This window comes from Myxine glutinosa, chromosome 1 (genome assembly GCF_964187855.1).
Source record: "Myxine glutinosa chromosome 1, kmMyxGlut1.1, whole genome shotgun sequence".
Taxonomy (NCBI): Eukaryota; Metazoa; Chordata; class Myxini; order Myxiniformes; family Myxinidae; genus Myxine; species Myxine glutinosa.
In genome coordinates this window covers 19,717,914-19,739,249 of record NC_136261.1, presented here as the reverse complement: position 1 = coordinate 19,739,249, position 21,336 = coordinate 19,717,914, and the positions used below count along the sequence as shown (strand labels likewise).

The 21,336-nt window shown below is 42.9% G+C and overlaps 1 protein-coding gene across 4 annotated transcripts in view; it reads right to left on the bottom strand.

Moving 5' to 3' along the window:
* LOC137421644 (adhesion G protein-coupled receptor L2) overlaps window positions 1-21,336 on the bottom strand; it is a 568,677-nt gene that overhangs the window by 13,306 nt on the left and 534,035 nt on the right. For all 4 annotated transcript variants that reach the window (XR_010983380.2, XM_068107903.2, XM_068107911.2 and 1 more), the window contains 2 exons: window positions 16,690-16,855; window positions 14,418-14,510 (listed from right to left, as the gene is read on the bottom strand). Coding sequence is in view for 3 of the 4 variants with exons in the window: in XM_068107903.2 (XP_067964004.2) it covers window positions 14,418-14,510; window positions 16,690-16,855 (259 nt within the window). In the remaining variant the exon portion in view is untranslated. The remainder of the gene's footprint in view (window positions 1-14,417; window positions 14,511-16,689; window positions 16,856-21,336) is intronic.

The following is a 21,336-nucleotide window of genomic DNA, read 5'->3' as shown; positions in this document are numbered from 1 at the left end:
TCGTTGCGATCGGTTCAGCCGTTTTTGCGGTATCTGGGAACAGACGGACAGACAGACAGACATTTTGGTGAATTATAGTAAGATTGATTCTTCACCATTGGTAGATCAGGTCAAAACCGATATATCACACGATATCTCAATTTGTGGACTAGTTATGACAAAACTTGGTGGATGAGTTGGTTCGGTGACGAGAACAAGCCGATTCGACTTTGGTTAAGGTCTGGATCCAGATCCGGCCTATCAGTGGGATAGAAACCATAAACTGTTCAGCTTGGTGGAGGTATGCGCTCCACCGTATACCATTATCGTTTCCTCTGTCATCTGTCTTTTGATTCTTTTAAAATTCTCTAAGGGCTGGAATTAGAGGTGCCATTATGCCTGAATGAGCAGCACACCAACCTGAAGCAAGATAAGGCAGGGTGTCTGGAGAAAGCCAGGGTTCTCAGGAATCGGCTCCAAGTAGAGTTACCAGAAATAGGCTCAAGGAGAATCGGAATCAGAGGAGAAGTTTTGTTTACTGCTTGGTGCTGCTGGCACCAAGCTTGCTCTGGCTGCTTTATTTGGTGGTTTAGGCTTGTTGCAGGTTCATGCCTTTTAGACCGTGCAGTTCAGAGCCCTTTAGACCGCGTTCGTGACAAAGGTTTGCTCGGCCGAATTGTATCGGTCACGGGCATCTATCGGCATGGCCCCAATTAATTCAGCAACCCCACAAGCAGTGCAAGGTGGCAAACAGGCCTAAGAACTTTCTCGGGGCTGTGGCCTTAGCTGGCAGTTCCAGTCGTTTTGACACGAACTACGGGACTCAAACTGGGCAAAAAAAAGCAACAACAAACAAACAAACAAAACAAAAAAACAAACAAATATATATATATATATATAATATATATATATATATATATATATATATATATATATATATATCTATATATATATATATATATATATATATATATATATATATATATATATATATATATATATATATATATATATATATATATATATATATATATGACTGGCTCTGGCAAAAGAGCATTTCTTTTAGCGAGAAAAACCCGGAGTCAAAATATGACCACAAGGACCAAATTGAGACTTTTATATGGATAGAAAGAGTAACTTCTCAAGATTATTATTCACCAAAACGTTTTTCCAAGAAACAACAGAAAAGTTGTGAAATTCGACGAAGAATCTAAAATGTCATTCTCAAAATGTGGTCAGAAAGTCACAAGATCGCGAAATTTCGATGTTTTACTACGAGCCATACATCGTAAATTGAAGGAGATCCCTGACATACATGTTTGGTATGAATGAAAAGCTCCACATGTGCACATTCTTTGTGCGTGTGAACTGTATCGTGAACTTTGGAACCTAATTATTTCCATTGTTTAAACGAAAATATAATTGTCATTAAAATACCATAACTTCGTTAATTTTCATACAAATAACAATGTACACTACCGGTCAAAAGTTTTAGAACACCTCAATTTTTCCAGTTTTTATTAAAATTTACGCAGTTTAATCGTGATATATTTATATATAGATATATATCAGAATCGTGAATCACCCTTCTGATTCTGCACTGGAAGTTTAATGTCTCAATGTTCTATGAAATTAAGCATAGAACAAATAAACAATTGGAGATAAAAAGAAATCATAGAATCATTTTGTTTAACAAAATTTAATTTAAATTTTTGACTCGGCCAAGTAGCCACCTTTTGCAGGTATAACCGCCGAACACACTCGTGGCATTCTTTCTACAATGGAAATCAAATATTGTTCGGGAAGTTCTTCCCAACACTGTTGCAGAAGTTTCCACAAATGTGTTGCACTTGTAGGTTGCTTTGCTTTCACCATTCTGTCCAGTTCATCCCAAACCAGCTCGATGGGGTTTAAGTCTGGAGACTGTGCTGGCCATTCCATGATTTGTAGCCAACCGTCTTGTTCTTTTCCTCGAAGGTAGTTTTGACATGGCCTGGAGGTGTGTTTAGGGTCATTTTATTGCTGTGGAATGAACAACCTGACCAACTAGGTGTATACCAGAAGGTATTGCATGGCGCTGCAAAATGCTGTGGTAGCCCTTTTGGTTCAGGGTGCCAGTCGCCGACTATGGATCCAGCAAAAGGCCCCAGACCATCACGCTTCCTCCTACATGTTTGACAGTTGGTGTCACACACTGAGGAACCATCCTTTTGCCTACTCGACAGCATACAAAAACCCTGCATGATGAACCAAATATTTCAAATTTTGATTCATCGGTCCATAAGACCTTCTTCTAGTCTTCAGTAGTCCACTGGCGGTGCTTCATGGCACAGGCAAGCCTCTTTTTCTTATTTTGCCATCTTAGCAATGGCTTTCTTACTGCCACTCGACCTGTCAAGCCTGCAGCTCGAAGTCTTCTCTTCACAGTTGAAACTGAGACTTGCTTACTTCGACCAGTGTTAAGCTGTGCTTGAAGCTGTTGTCCTGTGAGCCGCCTATCACGCAAGCTGTTGACTCTCAGAAACTTGTCTTCTGATTCTGTTGTGGCTTTGGGTCTGCCAGACCTCTTCCTGTCTGAGTTTCCTCCAGTTTCCAATGTACTACTTCCTGCAGTGCAATATTGTCCAAATAATGCTTCAGAGGGTGCAATAACAGTCTGTTCCAATACTGCTTTTATACAGATAGGGGGTTTGTTTGTAATCCAGTAATCAGCAGAGGTTGGGACACCTGTTTGCATCAGCAGCAGAGGTTGGGACACCAGGAATTGTTTGCATCAACTTTCAAGGCTTAATTTACTTACATTGCTGCAGAACAGCTGTAAGTTGTTAACCCATCACTTGTTCCCTGAAGAAGGCCTTTTTTTACAATATAACTGTGAAATTTACATTACTTTCCCGTTTTTGCCAACCTAAACTTTTTTTTTCACCTCGAGCAGTTTACTGCTTACCTTTGTACCATTTCAGGTTATTCACTGGACTTGAATGGCTTAAATTTCAATAAAAACTGGAAAAATTGAGGCGTTCTAAAACTTTTGACCAGTAGTGTATATATCGAATGAAAGAGAAAAGCATGGGGAATCAGATGATATCAAAATGTCAATTTTGATTTTTGCCAGAGCCAGTCACATACATACTGTATATGCTGACAAGATCGCCTAAAGGTATGCACACTCATCTCTAAGCTGTCTATCCTGGATTTGAATCTCGCTCCAATTATAAACTGCCATTCGTGTTTTTCACAGGCAGGGTGATTCCTCGGATGGACGTTCAACTGGGCATCTCGTGTTCCGGCATCAGATGGTGGCCATTAAAGATCCCACAGTATCCTTCATGAAGAGTGCTATCATGGTCAAATTGACCATGGCCAAATTCAAAATTCCTGCCCAAAATACGACTTGGGAGGGCAATGGCAAACCACTCAGTGTATAACTCTTGCTACTACTGATAAGAAACTGCTTCAGTATCACCGAAGCTCTGTAAAGATTAGAGTACACAGTGCATCCAAAAAATAAAATAAAAATGTACACGTATATCCAACTGAGCTGGAGTCCTGAGCTCGCACTTATTCTGCTTTCCGATGGGTCTAAGCTTTGAGCCATGGTAATAAAATGCACACCCTGCTTGAGGATCAAAAGGCTCAGTGCACACATAAGTGATGTGGAGTTACCGGTTGTCCATAGCATGGTCTTGGACTTAGAGTCCTGATAAGCACAACACAAAAACACTGCAGTGCACCGCAGATGTCCATCTGGAGAGGCTCTTTGGTTTGGTTTCCTGGCACGTGGTATTTGTGCCACAAAGCTTGCATATGCTCCTTGGAGCCAGCTTCATTTTATGCTGCATCTGCTTTTGTTGAGCTGAGAGACTATAACGAGGAAAGCACTGGAGTGCATTCAACACTGTTGTGAGCGATATTTTTTTTTTATGCAAAAGGCACAAATGAAGCTGACTTTGCTGTCAAATTGAATGTGCCGCAGCGTTAAGCTGAGAAAGCTCCGGTTAATGGGTATCCTCTCGGGACACATATCTGTAAGGTTTATGGAGCATAGTCCATTATTTGTGTACTGGCAGTTGCCAATGAAAGGCTGTGTGAGAGCAGAAAAGTCAGCGGATAGAAACCGAACTCCACTGGGTGACTGGCTGCCTTGCTTTTTGCTTACCGTCACGGCAAAATCCATCCTTACTTTGCAAGATTAACGACGTATACAGCTCAAATGAAGCTAAAGTGTTTGCACGAAGCTCAACGACATTCATTTAAATTAACCTGTTAGGCCCAACTGTAGAATATTATCATATTATGACATGTGAAGATTACAATTTATTTCTAAATTCTGAACGACATTGTCAGGAGATTAATGATCAATATCAACTTTCTTCTTACTCTTTACCTTGGATCCATTACCTTGGATCCTTTACCTTGAATTCCCACATTTTTGTAGGGTCAGCCAGGGAACGTTTCTGTCCCAAGTATTTCTGGAACAGACTGGCAGAAATTTCTAATTTGTCCTGGGTGCCGATCATGACATCTCGCCTACTCTTCGTGAAAGACTCGATGAGATATTTACAACAAGAAGTAAAACACATAAAATGTCATAGCCCCCGTGGCTTCAGTAATTTTTCTGTACGGACTTAAAGGCCGCCAGTCGGCCATCTCTGGTCGAATTACAAAAAAAAATCTTCTGCATATGTATCCTCTCGTGTATTTTCTTTGTGCCAAGATTGAACAAATTCGGTCCATGCATGTCGAGAAATGGTTGGGGACACGTTTAAGTAACAAAATGGCCACCAGTCGGCCATCTTGGATCCGATTGCAAAATAGAGTGAGGTGCATGTATATTTCCCTCATGTGCTATGCTCGTGCCAAGTTTGACCAAAATCAGTCCATGCATGTCGAGAAGTGGTTGGGGACACGTTTAAGTAACAAAATGGCCACCAGTCGGCCATCTTGGATCCGATTGCAAAATAAAGTGAGGTGCACATATATTTCCCTCATGTGCTATACTTGTGCCAAGATTGAACAAATTCGGTCCATGCATGTCGAGAAATGGTTGGGGACACGTTTAAGTAACAAAATGGCCACCAGTCGGCCATATTGGATCCGATTGCAAAATAAAGTGAGGTGCACATATATTTCCCTCATGCGCTATGCTTGTGCCAAGTTTGACCAAAATCAGTCCATGCATGTCGAGAAATGGATGGGGACATGTTTAAGTAACAAAATGGCCACCAGTCGGCCATCTTGAATCCGATTGCAAAATAAAGTGAGGTGCACGTATATTTCCCTCACATACTATGCTTGTGCCAAGTTTGACCAAAATCAGTCCATGCATGTCGAGAAATGGTTGGGGACATGTTTAAGTAACAAAATGACCGACAGTCGACCATCTTGGATCTGATTGCAAAATAAAGTGAGGTGCACGTATATTTCCCTCATGTGCTATACTTGTGCCAAGATTGAACAAATTCGGTCCATGCATGTCGAGAAATGGTTGGGGACACGTTTAAGTAACAAAATGGCCACCAGTCGGCCATCTTGGATCCGATCGCAAAATAAAGTGAGGTGCCTATATATGCCGTCATGTGATATGCTTGTGCCAAGTTTGACCAAAATCAGTCCATGCATGTCGAGAAATGGTTGGGGACATGTTTAAGTAACAAAATGGCCGACAGTCGGCCATCTTGGATGTGATTTCGAAAAAAATGACATGCATATGCAAGCCATCTTTAGTTATCTGTGCGCCAAGTTTGAACAGGATCGGTAAATGCATGTCCGATAAATGTTTGAAGACGTGTTCAACATCAGATTTCTTACAACTAAAATGGCCGCCTGTCGGCCATCTTTGATCGCATCGCGAAAACAAAACGATGTGTATATGTATACCATCGCGTGTTGTCATTGTGCTAAGTATGAACAAAATCGGTCCGTACATCTTCGAGATATGGTTGCGAACGCACGGACGGACGAGACCCGCAATCCATAAGCCCCCGTTTCGTCCACCAGGGGCTAAAAACATCTTTCAACTCCCCTAGTGTTGGCAGACGCGTATTCTGGCTTAACATCTTTCAGATGTATGCCACGCGTAATGCCACATGGTGAATGACCAGGGTGACCGTTTAGAGCCGAGTCGAGATTCAAAGCCATGCCAGACAGCTCAAAAGCGAGTGTGCATACATGAAAGCATAAGTGAGTTACATGTACATGATTACGTTGACATTCTACACGATTTCGATGAACATTGTGTACACGTTTTACTGAAATATAATGAGGTTTGCATTGAATGTGTGCAGCTCGTGTGCCAAGGTGGTCCAATCGCACGGTGAGATGCAGACATCACTCGAGCCAGGTGCAGATCCACCTGGACAGGATTTGATGATCAAACACAATCATCAAAAATTAAACCTTGAAAATACGTTTCAGATCTTCTGAGCCTTGTTTGGTGTTTAGAATTATTTGTTTTGTAATTGTTTTGAAACCTATTCCCAGAAACCATATGCAATTTCAGGAGTCGTCCTGAAAGCATGATAAGCCAATGTTTGCTCCACTAATCATGGAAACTGCAATGGAGAAAATTTTGGTTGAAATATCTTTCATTCTAAGTTGGTTATTTCTGAAGGATTTTCTTTTCTTTCCGTGAGGTTTGTTGAGGCTGAGGATCGGAAGCAATGTAGTAATGTGCAAGGAAGAGGGTTGGGGTAGGTAAGGCTAATGGAATGTAAATAAATTAAGAGCAATGATGGGGATGACAAGAGGTAGTGATGCACCACATACTTGAACTTCTGGAATTGGATAAAACAGCCTCTGGAAGGTGATTCCACAACGAGGAGGAGTGAGGAACAAAAGGCCAGATTTTGGAATTTCAACCAGGATGGGGTTGGGGTTGACTGGATGGCCTAAAGGTACACTTACTCACCTCAAAGCTATCTAGCCTGGGTTTGAATCCCGACCCAGCTATAAACTATCATCCTGGTGTTTCTCAGACAGGGTGATTCATCAATGTGTGTGCCGTCCCTCGGATGGTTTTTAAACTGGGCCTACCGTCTGTCGGCATTCGATGATGGGCGTTACAGATCCTATGGTGCCTGGTGACCTTCGCGTAGAGAAGACGACCTATTGCTGGCACCATGGCCAAATTCCAAATTCCGACCCTAACCTCAGTCGAACATTGGGCCTGGGCAGCCATGGTTCATGAAAGACTTGCACCAAAACTTCCCCCAGCCAACCTTACAAGAACATGGGCATAATTCTGGCCATTGAAGAAGAAGAAGAAGAATATCTTTGCAAACTATCATGTAAACAGATCTCAAAATGTTTTCATTGGAAGCAACTGAAATTCCAACATTGAAGGCATCAGGCATTGTTTTGACACCAAACTGGACTGATCAGGGACCAGATCCTAACTGAAAGATGGAAGCAATTACCCACAGAGCATCGCCTATATTTTTCTAAACCCAGCTACAAACATCCAGACAATAAGTTTTTTGTGTCACTAACATCGTAAATGGCTGTGAATTTGGGGAGGAGAGAGGGGAGGACCAGGATATGTTACAAAGTCGCCCGCTTCGATGAGAATGCAAACCTGTTATCCAATAGCTCTAGCTGTTATACATCATATAAGAGTGCCACATAGTTTGAGAGTGCTGGCGATAGGGTGGGAATAAACTGCATCCTTGTGGGTGATTCCCAGTAAAGATAGGCTTTGCAAATCATCAAAAGGGTGATTGCAGAAGCTGATGGAAATGGCGAACCTCTGGCTTTGGGGCTTCGCAATTTAACAGGGAGGGTCAAGGTGTCAGCACAGCAAGACTGGAGCTGAATGCAGTTGAACGTGAGCGTGGGTTTGACCCCGGGAAGCCAAAAGCTTATCCAGGCGGTACGGGGCCACACCCGAGTGATTCTACGGATGGGCAGCCTTCCCACTGTGTTGTGACCCAATGCAGCGCTATGCAGCACGGCCAGAAGCAGATGGGCAATGGCTATGCTCGGGCATGGAAAGTGTAAGCCATCTTGTCCCCCAACCCCACATCAGCACCATTAATAAATTGAAATTGAAGCTTCAGTCAGCTGGGTAGGTCCAGGTGGAAGAAGGAGCGAATATGAAAATGGAATCTCCCATCTTAACTGAACTGTGTTTGTTTGTTTGCCAATGAGCTACCCAACGGCCCTGTGCTGCATACAAAATAAGAAAAAAAAAAATCTGCTTCATGTTTTATTCCTCGGTGCAGAGAAGTCAACAGACAGTAAATACTACTGTGAGTTATTGTTGAATGAAGTGAGGTTTTAAGATCTCTGTGGTTGTTTTTGAAAAAAATCTAAGTTCATCTTAAACTAGGCTGAGACCCACTAAATGTAAAGGGCTACAGAAAGAAGAAGAAGAAGAAGAAGAAGAGGAAAAACTGGCAAAACCTTCAGCGAGTCCTGAACCAAGGAAACCTCTTCACAGGATTACTTTGCAGGAGGGGGTAACTGGGCCAGGTGGAAAAAACAAATTTTCCTCCCCTGATTGGGTGCTTTTTTAGGAGACACTTTCTCCATGCTGGATGGCCATTGGCTCCCTCCTGAAGGGAGCTCATCCGCCCTTTGTGAGATATATATATATTTTAATCCTGGCAAGATGTCACAGTCAACTTCCCACGAGCAAAGCCAGTGAGGTGAGTAAGTTTAGTCACCGACAACCCGACCATGCGGCAGGTAGCACTGGGTTACACGTTACCAGTGCCAGAGAGCAGAACGACATTTAGACAATCTGGACGGCGGAGCATCATTCTTTCGGGATAGGCAATTGGACCTCTGGGCTCCGTGTCGAGGCCCGGATCACGACATTGCTCCTGTCTTGCTGTCGTGGCCATCTATTTCTCCCGTGATCCATTTCTCTTTCACTCTTTGCTCCCTCACCTTCTTGTTTACATATTTTTGCCTGAATGCTTCTGTTTTTCGTATTTATCATTTTACTTGTATAATTTTTGAGTCATCAGTGACGCAAGAAGTTGCATACACAATGGCAATTGGTACTGTCACATTATTATGTCTTAATTTGCTTGTTTGTGTTGATCTGCAATGGGCTTTTACATTGAAAGCTAGAACGGCACTCGGTAGAGTGCATACATCCACCAGGCTGCCCAGTTTACGTTTTCGATCCCACTGATAGGCCGGATCTGGATCCAGACCTCAACCAAAATCGAATTGGCTTGTTCTTGTCACCTACCCAACACATCCACCAAGTTTTGTCATATCTCGTCCACAATGTTTTGAATTGATTGGCTTCCGGTCCCTCGAGCGAGGAGGCCTGCTTCAATCTCTCCCCGGCATCGAAGTTTGAGTATTTTCCCATTCGTGTCTTTGTCAAATTTCCACTGGTTATTTTATTGCGTATGTGTTATTGTGTGTTTCTAGTTAGTTTTGGTTTTGTAATCATTGCAAACTTGTGTGTAATTAGTCGTTTTTTTGTTCGCACCTCGTGCATGGTCTGGTCTCTCTCTCGGCTCCCTCCCCCCGTCGGTATATTGTGAATAGAAGTTCTTTCCTTCGCTGTATTTGCTTTTCTTTGATTTTCTTTCCCCCCCCCCCCCCCCCCCACCCCCCCCCTACCTCCCACAATCATCTTAACCTTTGTCTAACGTTTTAAATACAAAAAACAAACAAACAAAAACCTTTATTAATTCTTTCTCTCCTCGCGGACACATGCTTGTTCTCTCGCCCACTTGTCTCACTTTGTGCCCCGCCCCCCTTTATCTCCTTTTTCTTCCACCTCTCCAGCCTTTCCAACTCGTTTCCTCCATACTCATTCAACCCTTTTTCCTTCTTTCTCAAATCCACATCCTCACTTAGGGACTTTTCCCAGATTGTTTTTCATGGTTTTGTTGAAATATTATTTAAATATGTTTAAACTTTCCCCTGCAGTGTTTTATTCAGTGGTTTATTATATCACGCTGTTTTTCTTCCTATTCAAAAGGCATTTTTCAATTTCCTCTTCAATTAATGCCACTTCAAAAAAAAAATTCAATCTATTACAGTTCCTCCTCCCTACATTCTCTAAACTCACCTTCATTCCACCCCTCTATCGTTTTCAAACGGATCTCTGATTTGAAAATCACAATAAACCCAGGTTGTAATAAATGTTCGTTTTTCATTAATCATCCACTTTCTAAACTCCACCCTCACACCTCCCCTCCTAAACGAACCCCTCACTCCTCCCCTTCAAATTTCTCCCCTCCCTCCTCCCCTTCAAAACTCCCCCCTCGCCCCTCCCCTTCAAAACTCCCCCCGCACCCCTCCCCTTCAAAACTCCCCCCCCCCAACCCATCCCCTTCAAATCTCCCCCACTACCATCTTTCTCCAATTCTCCCCCTCCCCCCTTCCTCCTCAAAGCTGCCTCCTCCTCACTTAGTCTCCCTTCTATCTCATACCTCCACCTCCTAAAACCTTATACTTTGCTCTGCCCCCCCCCCCACCTCCACAAACAACCCCTCACTGTGCCTCATCCCATCACCATCAAACCTTTTGTCCTCCTCATCCTTCCCTTTCTCCTAACTCTTCTGCAATCTCCGACACACTATCAACCGCTCTCCCTACCTCCCCCTCTCACACCTCATCTTACCCTACTCCTCCCCTGTCCTGTAGCTGATGCTCCCCCTCCCTCTTCCTTAACGGTATGGACTTCAAACATCCGGGGCCTTTGCTCAAACCTGATTGATCTCTCCATGCAGGTTGCTTCTGACAAACCAGACTTGATCTGCTTAACAGAAACTTTCCTCCTTCAAGATGTCTCTGATTCCTTAATATCTCTTCCTGGGTAATCCCTCCTCCGGTATGATAGACTTGATCCTCGTCCTGGTGGTGGGGTTGCTATCTTTATCAAAAACTCTCTTCCTTACTCTCCTTGCACTGCCCTCTCTCCACCTCACCCCCAGGAGTACCTCTGGCTATGGCTTCCTCTCCGCTCCCACCTTTTGTTCAAATGTGTTCTGTACCGTCCTCCAAACAGTGATGACTCCATTTACATGTCGCTGTCTGACAACATGGACCAACTTCTATCAACTCATCCCAACTCTCTCTTCCTCATATGTGGCGACTTCAACTGTCATCATACCAGCTGGCTGGGCGTGGGTACCTCTCCAACCAGTCAAGGCATCACAGCAAATGACTTCTGCAACTCATTGGGACAGACACAATCTGTCAATTTCCCGACCTGGATCTCAGTCAACAGTACATCATCTCTTCTGGACTTGGTTATGACAAACTTCCCTGCAAATGTCTGCTGCTCTTCTTCTGCTCCAATCGGTTCTTCTGATCATATGCTTGTTAAAGTGGACATCTCTCTGGCCATTCTCAGAGAGCCTCCTCAGCGTCGATGAGTCTGGTATTTCACTCAGGCTGACTGGCACGGTCTGCAAGCAGCCATCAATCATCTGGACTGGTCTCCCATCTCCACTGCCTCTGGAAGAATTCCCAGGAAGTGTTAATTTCAAAGCAAACTGCTCTCTCTCATGCACAGATTTATCCCATCTCGTCTTCAGTTGTTTTACCCTTCCTCCCGTCCATGGTACACTGAATCTTGTCGTGAGGCAGTTGCCCTGAAACAACTTGCCTTCGCCTCCTGCCAAGCAAATCCAACTGAAGGCAATCTCAGTTCCTTCCACCAAGCTCGGAACAAGTGTGTGTCTACCCTCAGGAGAGCCAGGAAGCACTATCTCTCCACACTCAAGAATGAAATCTCAAACCTGTTTCCTTCCTCCAAATCCTGGTGGCGTCTGGTCAAATCTGTTTCTGGTGTTTGTTCCCCCTCCATCCCTTCCCTTACCTCAAATGGCTAAACAGTTGACACCGCACGTGACAAAGCCAAATGCCTCAACTCTGTGTTTGCCTCAAAATCTTGTGTCCCAAACCCATCTCTCTCTGTATCCACCGTACCCACCGTACCCAGTCGTACCCAGCTGCTCCTGGACTCTGTGTCCTTCTCTCCTGACAAGGTGGAGAAGTTTCTGTCAAAGCTCGACTCTGATTCTGCAACTGGACCATACAGCATCAGCCCACGGGTCCTAAAATCCTGTTCTTCCGCTCTTTCACTCCCTCTCTCTATTCTCTTCACCCTTTCTTTTGCTCAAGGTCATCTGCCATCAGCTTGGAAATCAGCCAACATTACCGCTTTACACAAGAAAGGTGCAAAAACATATCCTTGCAACTACAGACCAATCAGGCTGCTCCCAATAATCAGCAAAGTCATGGAATCCATCATTGCTTCGGATATCAAATCCTTCCTCTTCTCCAATGGCTTGATCTCTGATCATCAATTTGGCTTCAGACCAGGTCATTCTACACTGGACATGCTGCTTCTGCTGTCTCAACAATGGATGGAGGTCCTCAATGCCAAACAGGAAATCAGAGCTGTCTCCCTTGACATATCACATGCCTTCGATATGGTCTGGCACCCCGCTCTGCTCACCAAACTCTCCTCCTATGGTATCCATGGAAATCTCCACGCATGGCTGGCGGACTTCCTCTCTAGTCGTCGTCAACATGTGGCCCTGAATGGGTTCCTCTCATCTCCCCTTCCTGTTCAGGCTGGAGTTCCCCAAGGCAGTGTTCTGGGCCCTGTGCTTTTTCTGGTCTTCATCAATGATCTCTCCGACTCTGGAAAATCCTCTCTATCTCTTTGTTGATCACTCCACTCTCTGCCGCTCCATACCTCATCCCTCCAATCGGCAGTCTGCAGCCTCCTCACTCTCTGCAGACCTGGACAAAATCACAGACTGGTCAAACAAGTGGAACATGTCTTTCAATCCTGACAAATCTCACACTCTTACTATGTCTCTCCAAAAAGACCGACGGTACAACCCTCCCATCGACTTTCTGAACAATCCTCTCCAATAAGTTGTGTCACTCAATCTTTTGGGTCTCACCATCTGCCATGATCTTTCCTGGGAAAACCACATTTCCAAGCTGGCCTCCAAAGCCAGTTGCCGACTGGGCATCCTCCATCGTGTGAAGTCCTTCCTTGGCACACTTGAGCTCCTCACCACACACAAGGCTTTTATCTGCAGCTCAATGGAGTACTGCTCTCCCCTCTGGGCCGGTGCTCCTGCCTCACACCTAGCTCGACTTCACGCTGTTGAAACCAAAGCTTTCAGAATCATTGGAATCTCCCGCGATTAAGCTGATTGTGAGGGCCTTTCACTCACTCACTGTAGGCAGATAGGTTGTCTTTCTGTCTTCTACCGACTCCTATCCGCCTAACTCACCCAGCTCTATCTGTCTCTCTGTCCCCCACATATTCCTTCAGGTCGCACAAGATCTGCCTGCCAGCAATCCTCTTCCGGTCTTTTATACCTCTCCCACCCCCCTTCCCACGCCCCCCCCCCCCCCCCAAGCCCTCTCCCTCCCACAGATCTCTCGAAGTCCCTGTTCTCAAATGTTGTACTTGTGTGTTTCCCTCTCTCTCCTTGTCTCCCGCTCCCTTCATTGTATGTTTTGTGTGTCCGTTTTTTTGTGATTAATGTTAGCTCTTACATGAGCCTCATTCGATTTTTGCACACACACAAAAAAAATAATATATATATTGTGCTATATATCGTTTTTGGCCCGATCTCTCAATGATGAAGAATCACTTTCAAAAATCCGGATTTGTATCTTCACCAAAATAAAATTGATTCGCCCATGTGACACACCCAACCTCTCCACCAAATTTCGTCCGAATCCGTCCATAACCTTCTGAGATATCCTGTTCACAATCATACAGTCAAAGAAACAGGCAGACAAACAGTGGTGAAAACATAAGCTCTGCCCACCTTTGGTGGCGGAGGTAATGAGGGTCAATATGTAGGATAATAAGTCAACACCAAATCATGTGCACTGAAATGTAGTCTTTACAGCACGTGATAGCAAAGTATCAACGACTTCCTGACTTTATCAAACAATGTTAGCCATTATATAGTCCTCTATTTTCCTGTGTTTCTCTCTTTCTGACAGTGTCCTTCAAATATATTTTGCACTTTCTGTTTCTGCTATCGTGTTTAGCAGTTTTATTTTGCATACTAGCAACCATTTTGGTGGTAAGGCATTGCATGCTTAATATTGGTGTGTGGGTGTTTGTGTATGGGTGTTTGTGTATGGGTGTTTGTGGCTGGGTCTTTGTGGCTGGGTCTTTGTGGCTGGGTCTTTGTGGCTGGGTGTTTGTGGCTGAGTGTTTCTGGCTGAGTGTTAGTGGCGGAGTGTTAGTGGCTGAGTGTTAGTGGCTGAGTGTTTGTAGCTCGGGGGTTTGCGGCTGGGTGTTTGCGGCTGGGTGTTTGCGGCTGGGTGTTGTTGGCTGGGTGTTTGTGGATGAGTTTTAGTGGCTGAGTTTTAGTGGCTGAGTTTTAGTGGCTGAGTTTTAGTGGCTGAGTTTGTGGCTGGGTGATTGTGGCTGGGTGTTTGTGGATGAGAGTTTGTGATTGGGTGTAAGGTACCGGGTGCTGCGTGCTGTTTCGACTGCTTCCTTGTTTTGCAACACCGTCTACTCTTCTGCAGCAAAGAACCTTGCGAAAGCAGCTTGCATGGCCCTGAAAGACACAGGTTAAGCTGTTCCTATAATACAAATACAAACTCGTGAGATTCTCGTATAATACAAATATAATCGTATAATATAATACATACAGATTCTCGTATAATACAAAACTATATAATACAAATATAATACAAACTCGTGAGATTCAAATATTGTTATTATAAAGAAAATATCCATACATTGGTTAAACAACTCAACCATTCTGGAGATTGAAACAATGAAGCCCAAAAGGATTGATAAAACTGTTTATTTATTTATTTATTTATTAACATTTCCTGTTCCAGCATTTTTTTTCGTCCATTTGGATTCCTGCTGCATCAAGTAAATTGAGTCTCTGATTGGTGATCATCCACCCCTTCGGGTGCATAAAGGAGGCCAGCTTGTGTCAGGAAGTATCTAACTGCACCTTTCACATCTCCTGATCAAGGACGATCATGACATTCGATTTTATTCTTGTATATGTATTGCGAAGCCTAAGGCCTGGTGTTGGCTTAGCGGTTAGGGTGCCGGCTTGGGATCCTAGGATCCTGGGTTCGAATCCCGGTCGATCACTGAATTAACGCCAGGGGGATTGACTCAGCCTTCTGAGGTCGGCAAATTGAGTACCAGCTCACTGGTATTTCCTTGTGTGTCGCAAGAGGTGACTAACAGAGTTGACGGCAGGAAGGACATCCGGCCATAAAACATTGCTTCAAAAAGGGGACCACCGTGCCAGAAAAAGGGCAACCCCTGCTCGGCGGGGGAAAGAATGGCCTCTAAAGGTGGGTCATGTATGGCGAGGCCCACAGGAAGATGAAAAACAAGGCTTTTCATTCATTTCTTGCAAGTGAAGTGTTATGGCACATGATCTGTGACATATAATGAAACATAAAACATGACATAGCGCAGAACATTTAACATAGCTCTATTATTAACAGATAAACAAGAAGACGTCATGCGGAGCACGATACTTGCAAAATACACCAACCCACCCCTTCCCCAAGAAAAAAAATTCCATTGATACAGCAAATTGTCCATTTCATCAACATTAAAATTGACAATCTTGATCAAAGCTCGGGTCAATAGGAAGAAAAGTGACGATTTTTCAGATGAAAAATGATTTTGGAAGGTTGACCTGGAGTTGACCTTTGACCTTTTGACCTCAAAAATAGTTGGTTTCCCCATTTACTGACAATGTGCAAATGCTGTTCAATTTTCAAGTCAATCGGATGAAAATTGACGGTTTTTCAGATAAAAAGTGATTTTGGAAGTTTGACCTTGAGTTGACCTTTTGACCTAAAAATTTAGTATGTTTCCCAATTTATTGACTCGATATGCAAATGCTGTTCAATTTTCAAGTCAATCGGTTGAGAATTGACAGCTTTTTTGATGAAAATTGATGATTTTTAAAATTTGACCTTGAGTTGACCTTTGACGTTTTGACCCCAAAAATAGTATGTTTCCCAATTTAGTGACGATATGCAAATGCTGTTCAATTTTCAAGTCAATCGGTAGAGAATTGACAGCTTTTTAGATGAAAATTGATGATTTTTAAAATTTGACCTTGGGTTGACCTTTGACCTTTTGACCAAAAATAGTATGTTTCCCAATTTAGTGACGATATGCAAATGCTGTTCAATTTTCAAGTCAATCGGTTGAGAATTGACGGCTTTTTAGATGAAAATTTATGATTTTGAAAATTTGACCGTAAGTTGACCTTTGACCTTTTGACCTCAAAAATAGTTGGTTTCCCAATTTAGTGACGATGTGCAAATGCTATTCAATTTTGAAGTCAATCGGATTTAAAATGGCGATTTTAGAAATTTGACCTCCAGATGACCTTTGACCTCAAAATCAATAGGCTTCTCAATTGGGACGACTTATACAACTCGGTGAAGTTTCGTGACGATCGGTTTAGAATTGTGACCTGTAGGCCGGTGACAGACAAACAGACAGAACCACAAACGGAACCGACCAATATACTTGAAAAATCTTCGATTTTGCAAGTAACAAATACGACTAAAGAAAATGAAGAATAAAATCAAAACTCAAACATATGTGGAGATGTGATCAGAAACGATATTTGTTTTGTACACAATTAATCATATAAACAGTTACAATTTCAGATGAGCAGGATGGTGGGAGTAAAATGCCATTGTCGGATGCCCAACCATGTTGCACGCCGTATCGATTACCTGAGCGCAAGTGCAATGGAAGAGGAAGAAGAACATTGCTTGAGTGCAGTTTGCAAAGGCGAAAAGGAACTCGAGATGCAGGTCTGGCCCAGCCAGCAACAACATGCACACCGACCAGGTGACCACTTCCAGCACCAAAAGGAAAACGGCAGCCAACAACCAGGGCCTTGTGAAGATGCAAGGAGGGATCGATATAGTCAAAGGCCCATGGCGGTGCGATCAAAGTCTGCTGCCTTCCATGTGCCTCGCTCTCTCAAATATGACAGGATTATCACTATATGGCTTTCACGGGTCAGAGGGAAACAGGTAAATTATTGGAGAGTGTAGAATTGGGGCAAGAGGAGAAAGTAAACGAAATTGTAATGAATTACTTTGAGGGTTGAATGGTAATACTGCTACCTACACGGTGTAGTTAATCTGAAACTTTTAGGGTTAGGGTTAGTTGTTAGGGTTAGGGTTGGTTAGTTTGGGTTAGGGTTGTTAGGGTTAGTTGTTAGGGTTTGGGTTAGGGTTGGTTAGTTTGGGTTAGGGTTGGTTAGTTTGGGTTAGGGTTAGGGTTAGTTGTTAGGGTTAGGGTTGGTTAGTTTGGGTTAGGGTTGTTAGGGTTAGTTGTTAGGGTTAGGGTTGTTAGGGTTAGGGTTGTGTTAGTTGTTCGGGTTTTTAGGGTTTGGGTTTCTTCCTGGTACTCCTGTCTGCAATGTCTTTACTATTTGCATTATGTTTCAAAGGCTGAGTGTTTAAACCGAGTTGTTAGGGTTAGGGTTGTTAGGGTTAGGGTTAGGGTTAGTTGTTAGGGTTAGGGTTGGTTAGTTTGGGTTAGGGTTGTTAGGGTTAGTTGTTAGGGTTAGGGTTGTTAGGGTTAGGGTTGTGTTAGTTGTTCGGGTTTTTAGGGTTTGGGTTTCTTCCTGGTACTCCTGTCTGCAATGTCTTTACTATTTGCATTATGTTTCAAAGGCTGAGTGTTTAAACCGAGTTGTTAGGGTTAGGGTTGTTAGGGTTAGGGTTAGGGTTAGTTGTTAGGGTTAGGGTTGGTTAGTTTGGGTTAGGGTTGTTAGGGTTAGTTGTTAGGGTTAGGGTTGGTTAGTTTGGGTTAGGGTTAGGGTTAGGGTTAGTTGTTAGGGTTAGGGTTAGGGTTAGTTGTTAGGGTTAGGGTTGGTTAGTTTGGGTTAGGGTTGTTAGGGTTAGTTGTTAGGGTTAGGGTTGTTAGGGTTAGGGTTGTGTTAGTTGTTCGGGGTTTTAGGGTTTGGGTTTCTTCCTGGTACTCCTGTCTGCAATGTCTTTACTATTTGCATTATGTTTCAAAGGCTGAGTGTTTAAACATGCAGTTTAAAATTTTTTTTTTTTTTACCTGAACCAAAGTAAATTACATTTTACTCATTATTCTATTGTGGTGGTTAGAAGTATAATTTATAACAAATTGAGTGTGGTGGTATGGAGTGGGATGGGAAGGTGGATGGGTGCATTGAAACCAACTGCATCACGTAACCTCTCTAACCACATCCAATTCACGACATAAACAAGTTGAATGTTCCTTTAATAACAGGTGTTTTCAACCTTTAAAATCATCATCTCACATCATCACCATTCCATAAATTTCTCATTTTTAGCTTTATTTTGACAATGAATGCAAAATGTCAGAGACCAATAATTTATAAGAGGGGAGAGATTGCACCATTTTGCAATAGATGGGGCTGGCAGGATGAACTAGAGGTACGCACACTCACCTCCAAGCTGTCTCACCTGGGTTTGAATCCCGAACCAGCTATAAACTGTCATTCTGGTGTTTCACATACAGGGTGATTCATCAATGTGTGTGCCGTCCCTCGGATGGATGTTAATCCAGGAGTACAGTGTGTCAGCATGGGTTGGTGGATGTTAAATATCCCATGGGGTCCTTCGCAAAAAGCAGGGGAGGATCGCTGGCACCATGGCCAAATTCCAATAGGCCCTAACTAGGTCAGGCCTGACCAGGTCGGTTCGTGAAGACTTGGACCAAGCTTCCCCTGGCCGACCCCACAAGGTGGGATAATAGTGGCTGAATTCCAAATTCCTGCCCTAACTAAGTGAATGTCAGGCCTGACCAGGCCGGATTGTGAAGACTTGGACCAAGCTTCCCCCGTCCGACCCCACAAGGTGGGATAATAGTGGCTGAATTCCAATAGGCCCTAACTAGGTGAATGTCAGGCCTGACCAGGTCGGTTCGTGAAGACTTGGACCAAGCTTCCCCTGGCCGACCCCACAAGGTGGGATAATAGTGGCTGAATTCCAAATTCCTGCCCTGACTAGGTGAATGTCAGGCCTGACCAGGCCGGATTGTGAAGACTTGGACCAAGCTTCCCCCGTCCGACCCCACAAGGTGGGATAATAGTGGCTGAATTCCAATAGGCCCTAACTAGGTGAATGTCAGGCCTGACCAGGCCGGATTGTGAAGACTTGGACCAAGCTTCCCCTGGCCGACCCCACAAGGTGGGATAATAGTGGCTGAATTCCAAATTCCTGCCCTGACTAGGTGAATGTCAGGCCTGACCAGGCCGGATTGTGAAGACTTGGACCAAGCTTCCCCCGTCCGACCCCACAAGGTGGGATAATAGTGGCCGTTGAAGACCAACAACACCAGGTGGGACTGGCAGGATGGACTAGACGTTAGGGTTAGGCACACTCACCTCAAGCTGTCCAGCCTGGGTTTGACTACCGACCCAGCTATAAACTGTCATCCTGGTGCTTCACACACGGGGTGATTCATCATTGTGTGTGGCCGTCCCTCAGATGGACGTCAAAAGGGTGTCCCGTCACGGTCTCTTTCGGGAAAGGCGAGCTATGGCCGGCACCATGAACAAGTTACAAATTCCTCCCAGAACACCCAATATAACCCTTGCGAAAAAAACTGATGTCAGCAGCACCGACGCTCTGTAGCAGAATATATCATCAGAATCAGAACAAATATATGACCCCGAACTGTGTATTTTACCAAGAACATTTTGCCTGTTGATACCTTTACTCTGATTGCCCATTTATTTATTGTTGTTTTCTCATTTATTGTTGTTTCACATCATTATTTATTCTCATTTAGTGTTGTTTTATACATTATTGTCTCATTACTCATTCTCATTTACATTACTCTCATTAAGTCGCAGATTTGATCCAGGTAGAGCCATATCCAACCAAAATTGCAGTCTGGTGCCTGCACCATTGTGCAAGATGGCAGGCTTCCAAGGGACCATTAACCTGGCTGTCGTGTCCAGCATAAATAGTTTGTGGACAGTTAAAAATCCCATCTTTCAAACAGGGCATCCATTTAAAACTGGCACACTAGTCATCATACTATAAATTCCTTGCACGTGTATGGTCAGCGATAGCTTAGTCATACTCGAGGTACCTGACACCTTCAGGGAAACAGAGAAACAAACTGGCAAACAGTATCACAATTTGAAAGTGAAATTCTACTTGAATATGCATTCACTAAGTGCAAGATACATTAAAGCCTCGGTCAGCGATACAATTAGCCAGAAACCCGACAGGCCACTAGTTCACCGACTCCAGCTCAGTGAAATTTATTTCCATGTACAAGTTGCGAACATGAACTCACAAAGCCTCCATGAAATCCCTGTTGAGTAATGATGATATGTACAACATCTTAACGTGTATTTTTATGAATTTATTTAACATTTGTATTTATTTATTTTTTTATCATTGTAAATATAACAGCAGTTCACCAGAAAAGAGCTTAGCCGGGGCAGATATGTACACATTTTAACGTGTACTTTTATGAATTTATTTAACATTTGTATGTTTTTTTTTTTAATCATTGTAAATATAACAGCAGTTCACCAGAAAAGAGCTTAGCCGGGGCAGATATGTACACATTTTAACGTGTATTTTTATGAATTTATTTAACATTTGTATTTTTATTTTTTTAAATCATTGTAAATATAACAGCAGTTCACCAGAGAAGAGCTTAGCCGGGGCAGATATGTACACATTTTAACGTGTATTTCATGAATTTATTTAACATTTGTATTTTTATTTTTTTAAATCATTGTAAATATAACAGCAGTTCACCAGAAAAGAGCTTAGCCGGGGCAGATATGTACAACATCTTAACGTGTATTTTTATGAATTTATTTAACATTTGTATTTTTATTTTTTTTAATCATTGTAAATATAACAGCAGTTCACCAGAATAGAGCTTAGCCGGGGCAGATATGTACACATTTTAACGTGTATTTTTATGAATTTATTTAACATTTGTATTTTTATTTTTTTTAATCATTGTAAATATAACAGCAGTTCACCAGAGAAGAGCTTAGCCGGGGCAGATATGTACACATTTTAACGTGTATTTCATGAATTTATTTAACATTTGTATTTTTATTTTTTTAAATCATTGTAAATATAACAGCAGTTCACCAGAAAAGAGCTTAGCCGGGGCAGATATGTACAACATCTTAACGTGTATTTTTATGAATTTATTTAACATTTGTATTTTTATTTTTTTTAATCATTGTAAATATAACAGCAGTTCACCAGAATAGAGCTTAGCCGGGGCAGATATGTACACATTTTAACGTGTATTTTTATGAATTTATTTAACATTTGTATTTTTATTTTTTTTAATCATTGTAAATATAACAGCAGTTCACCAGAGAA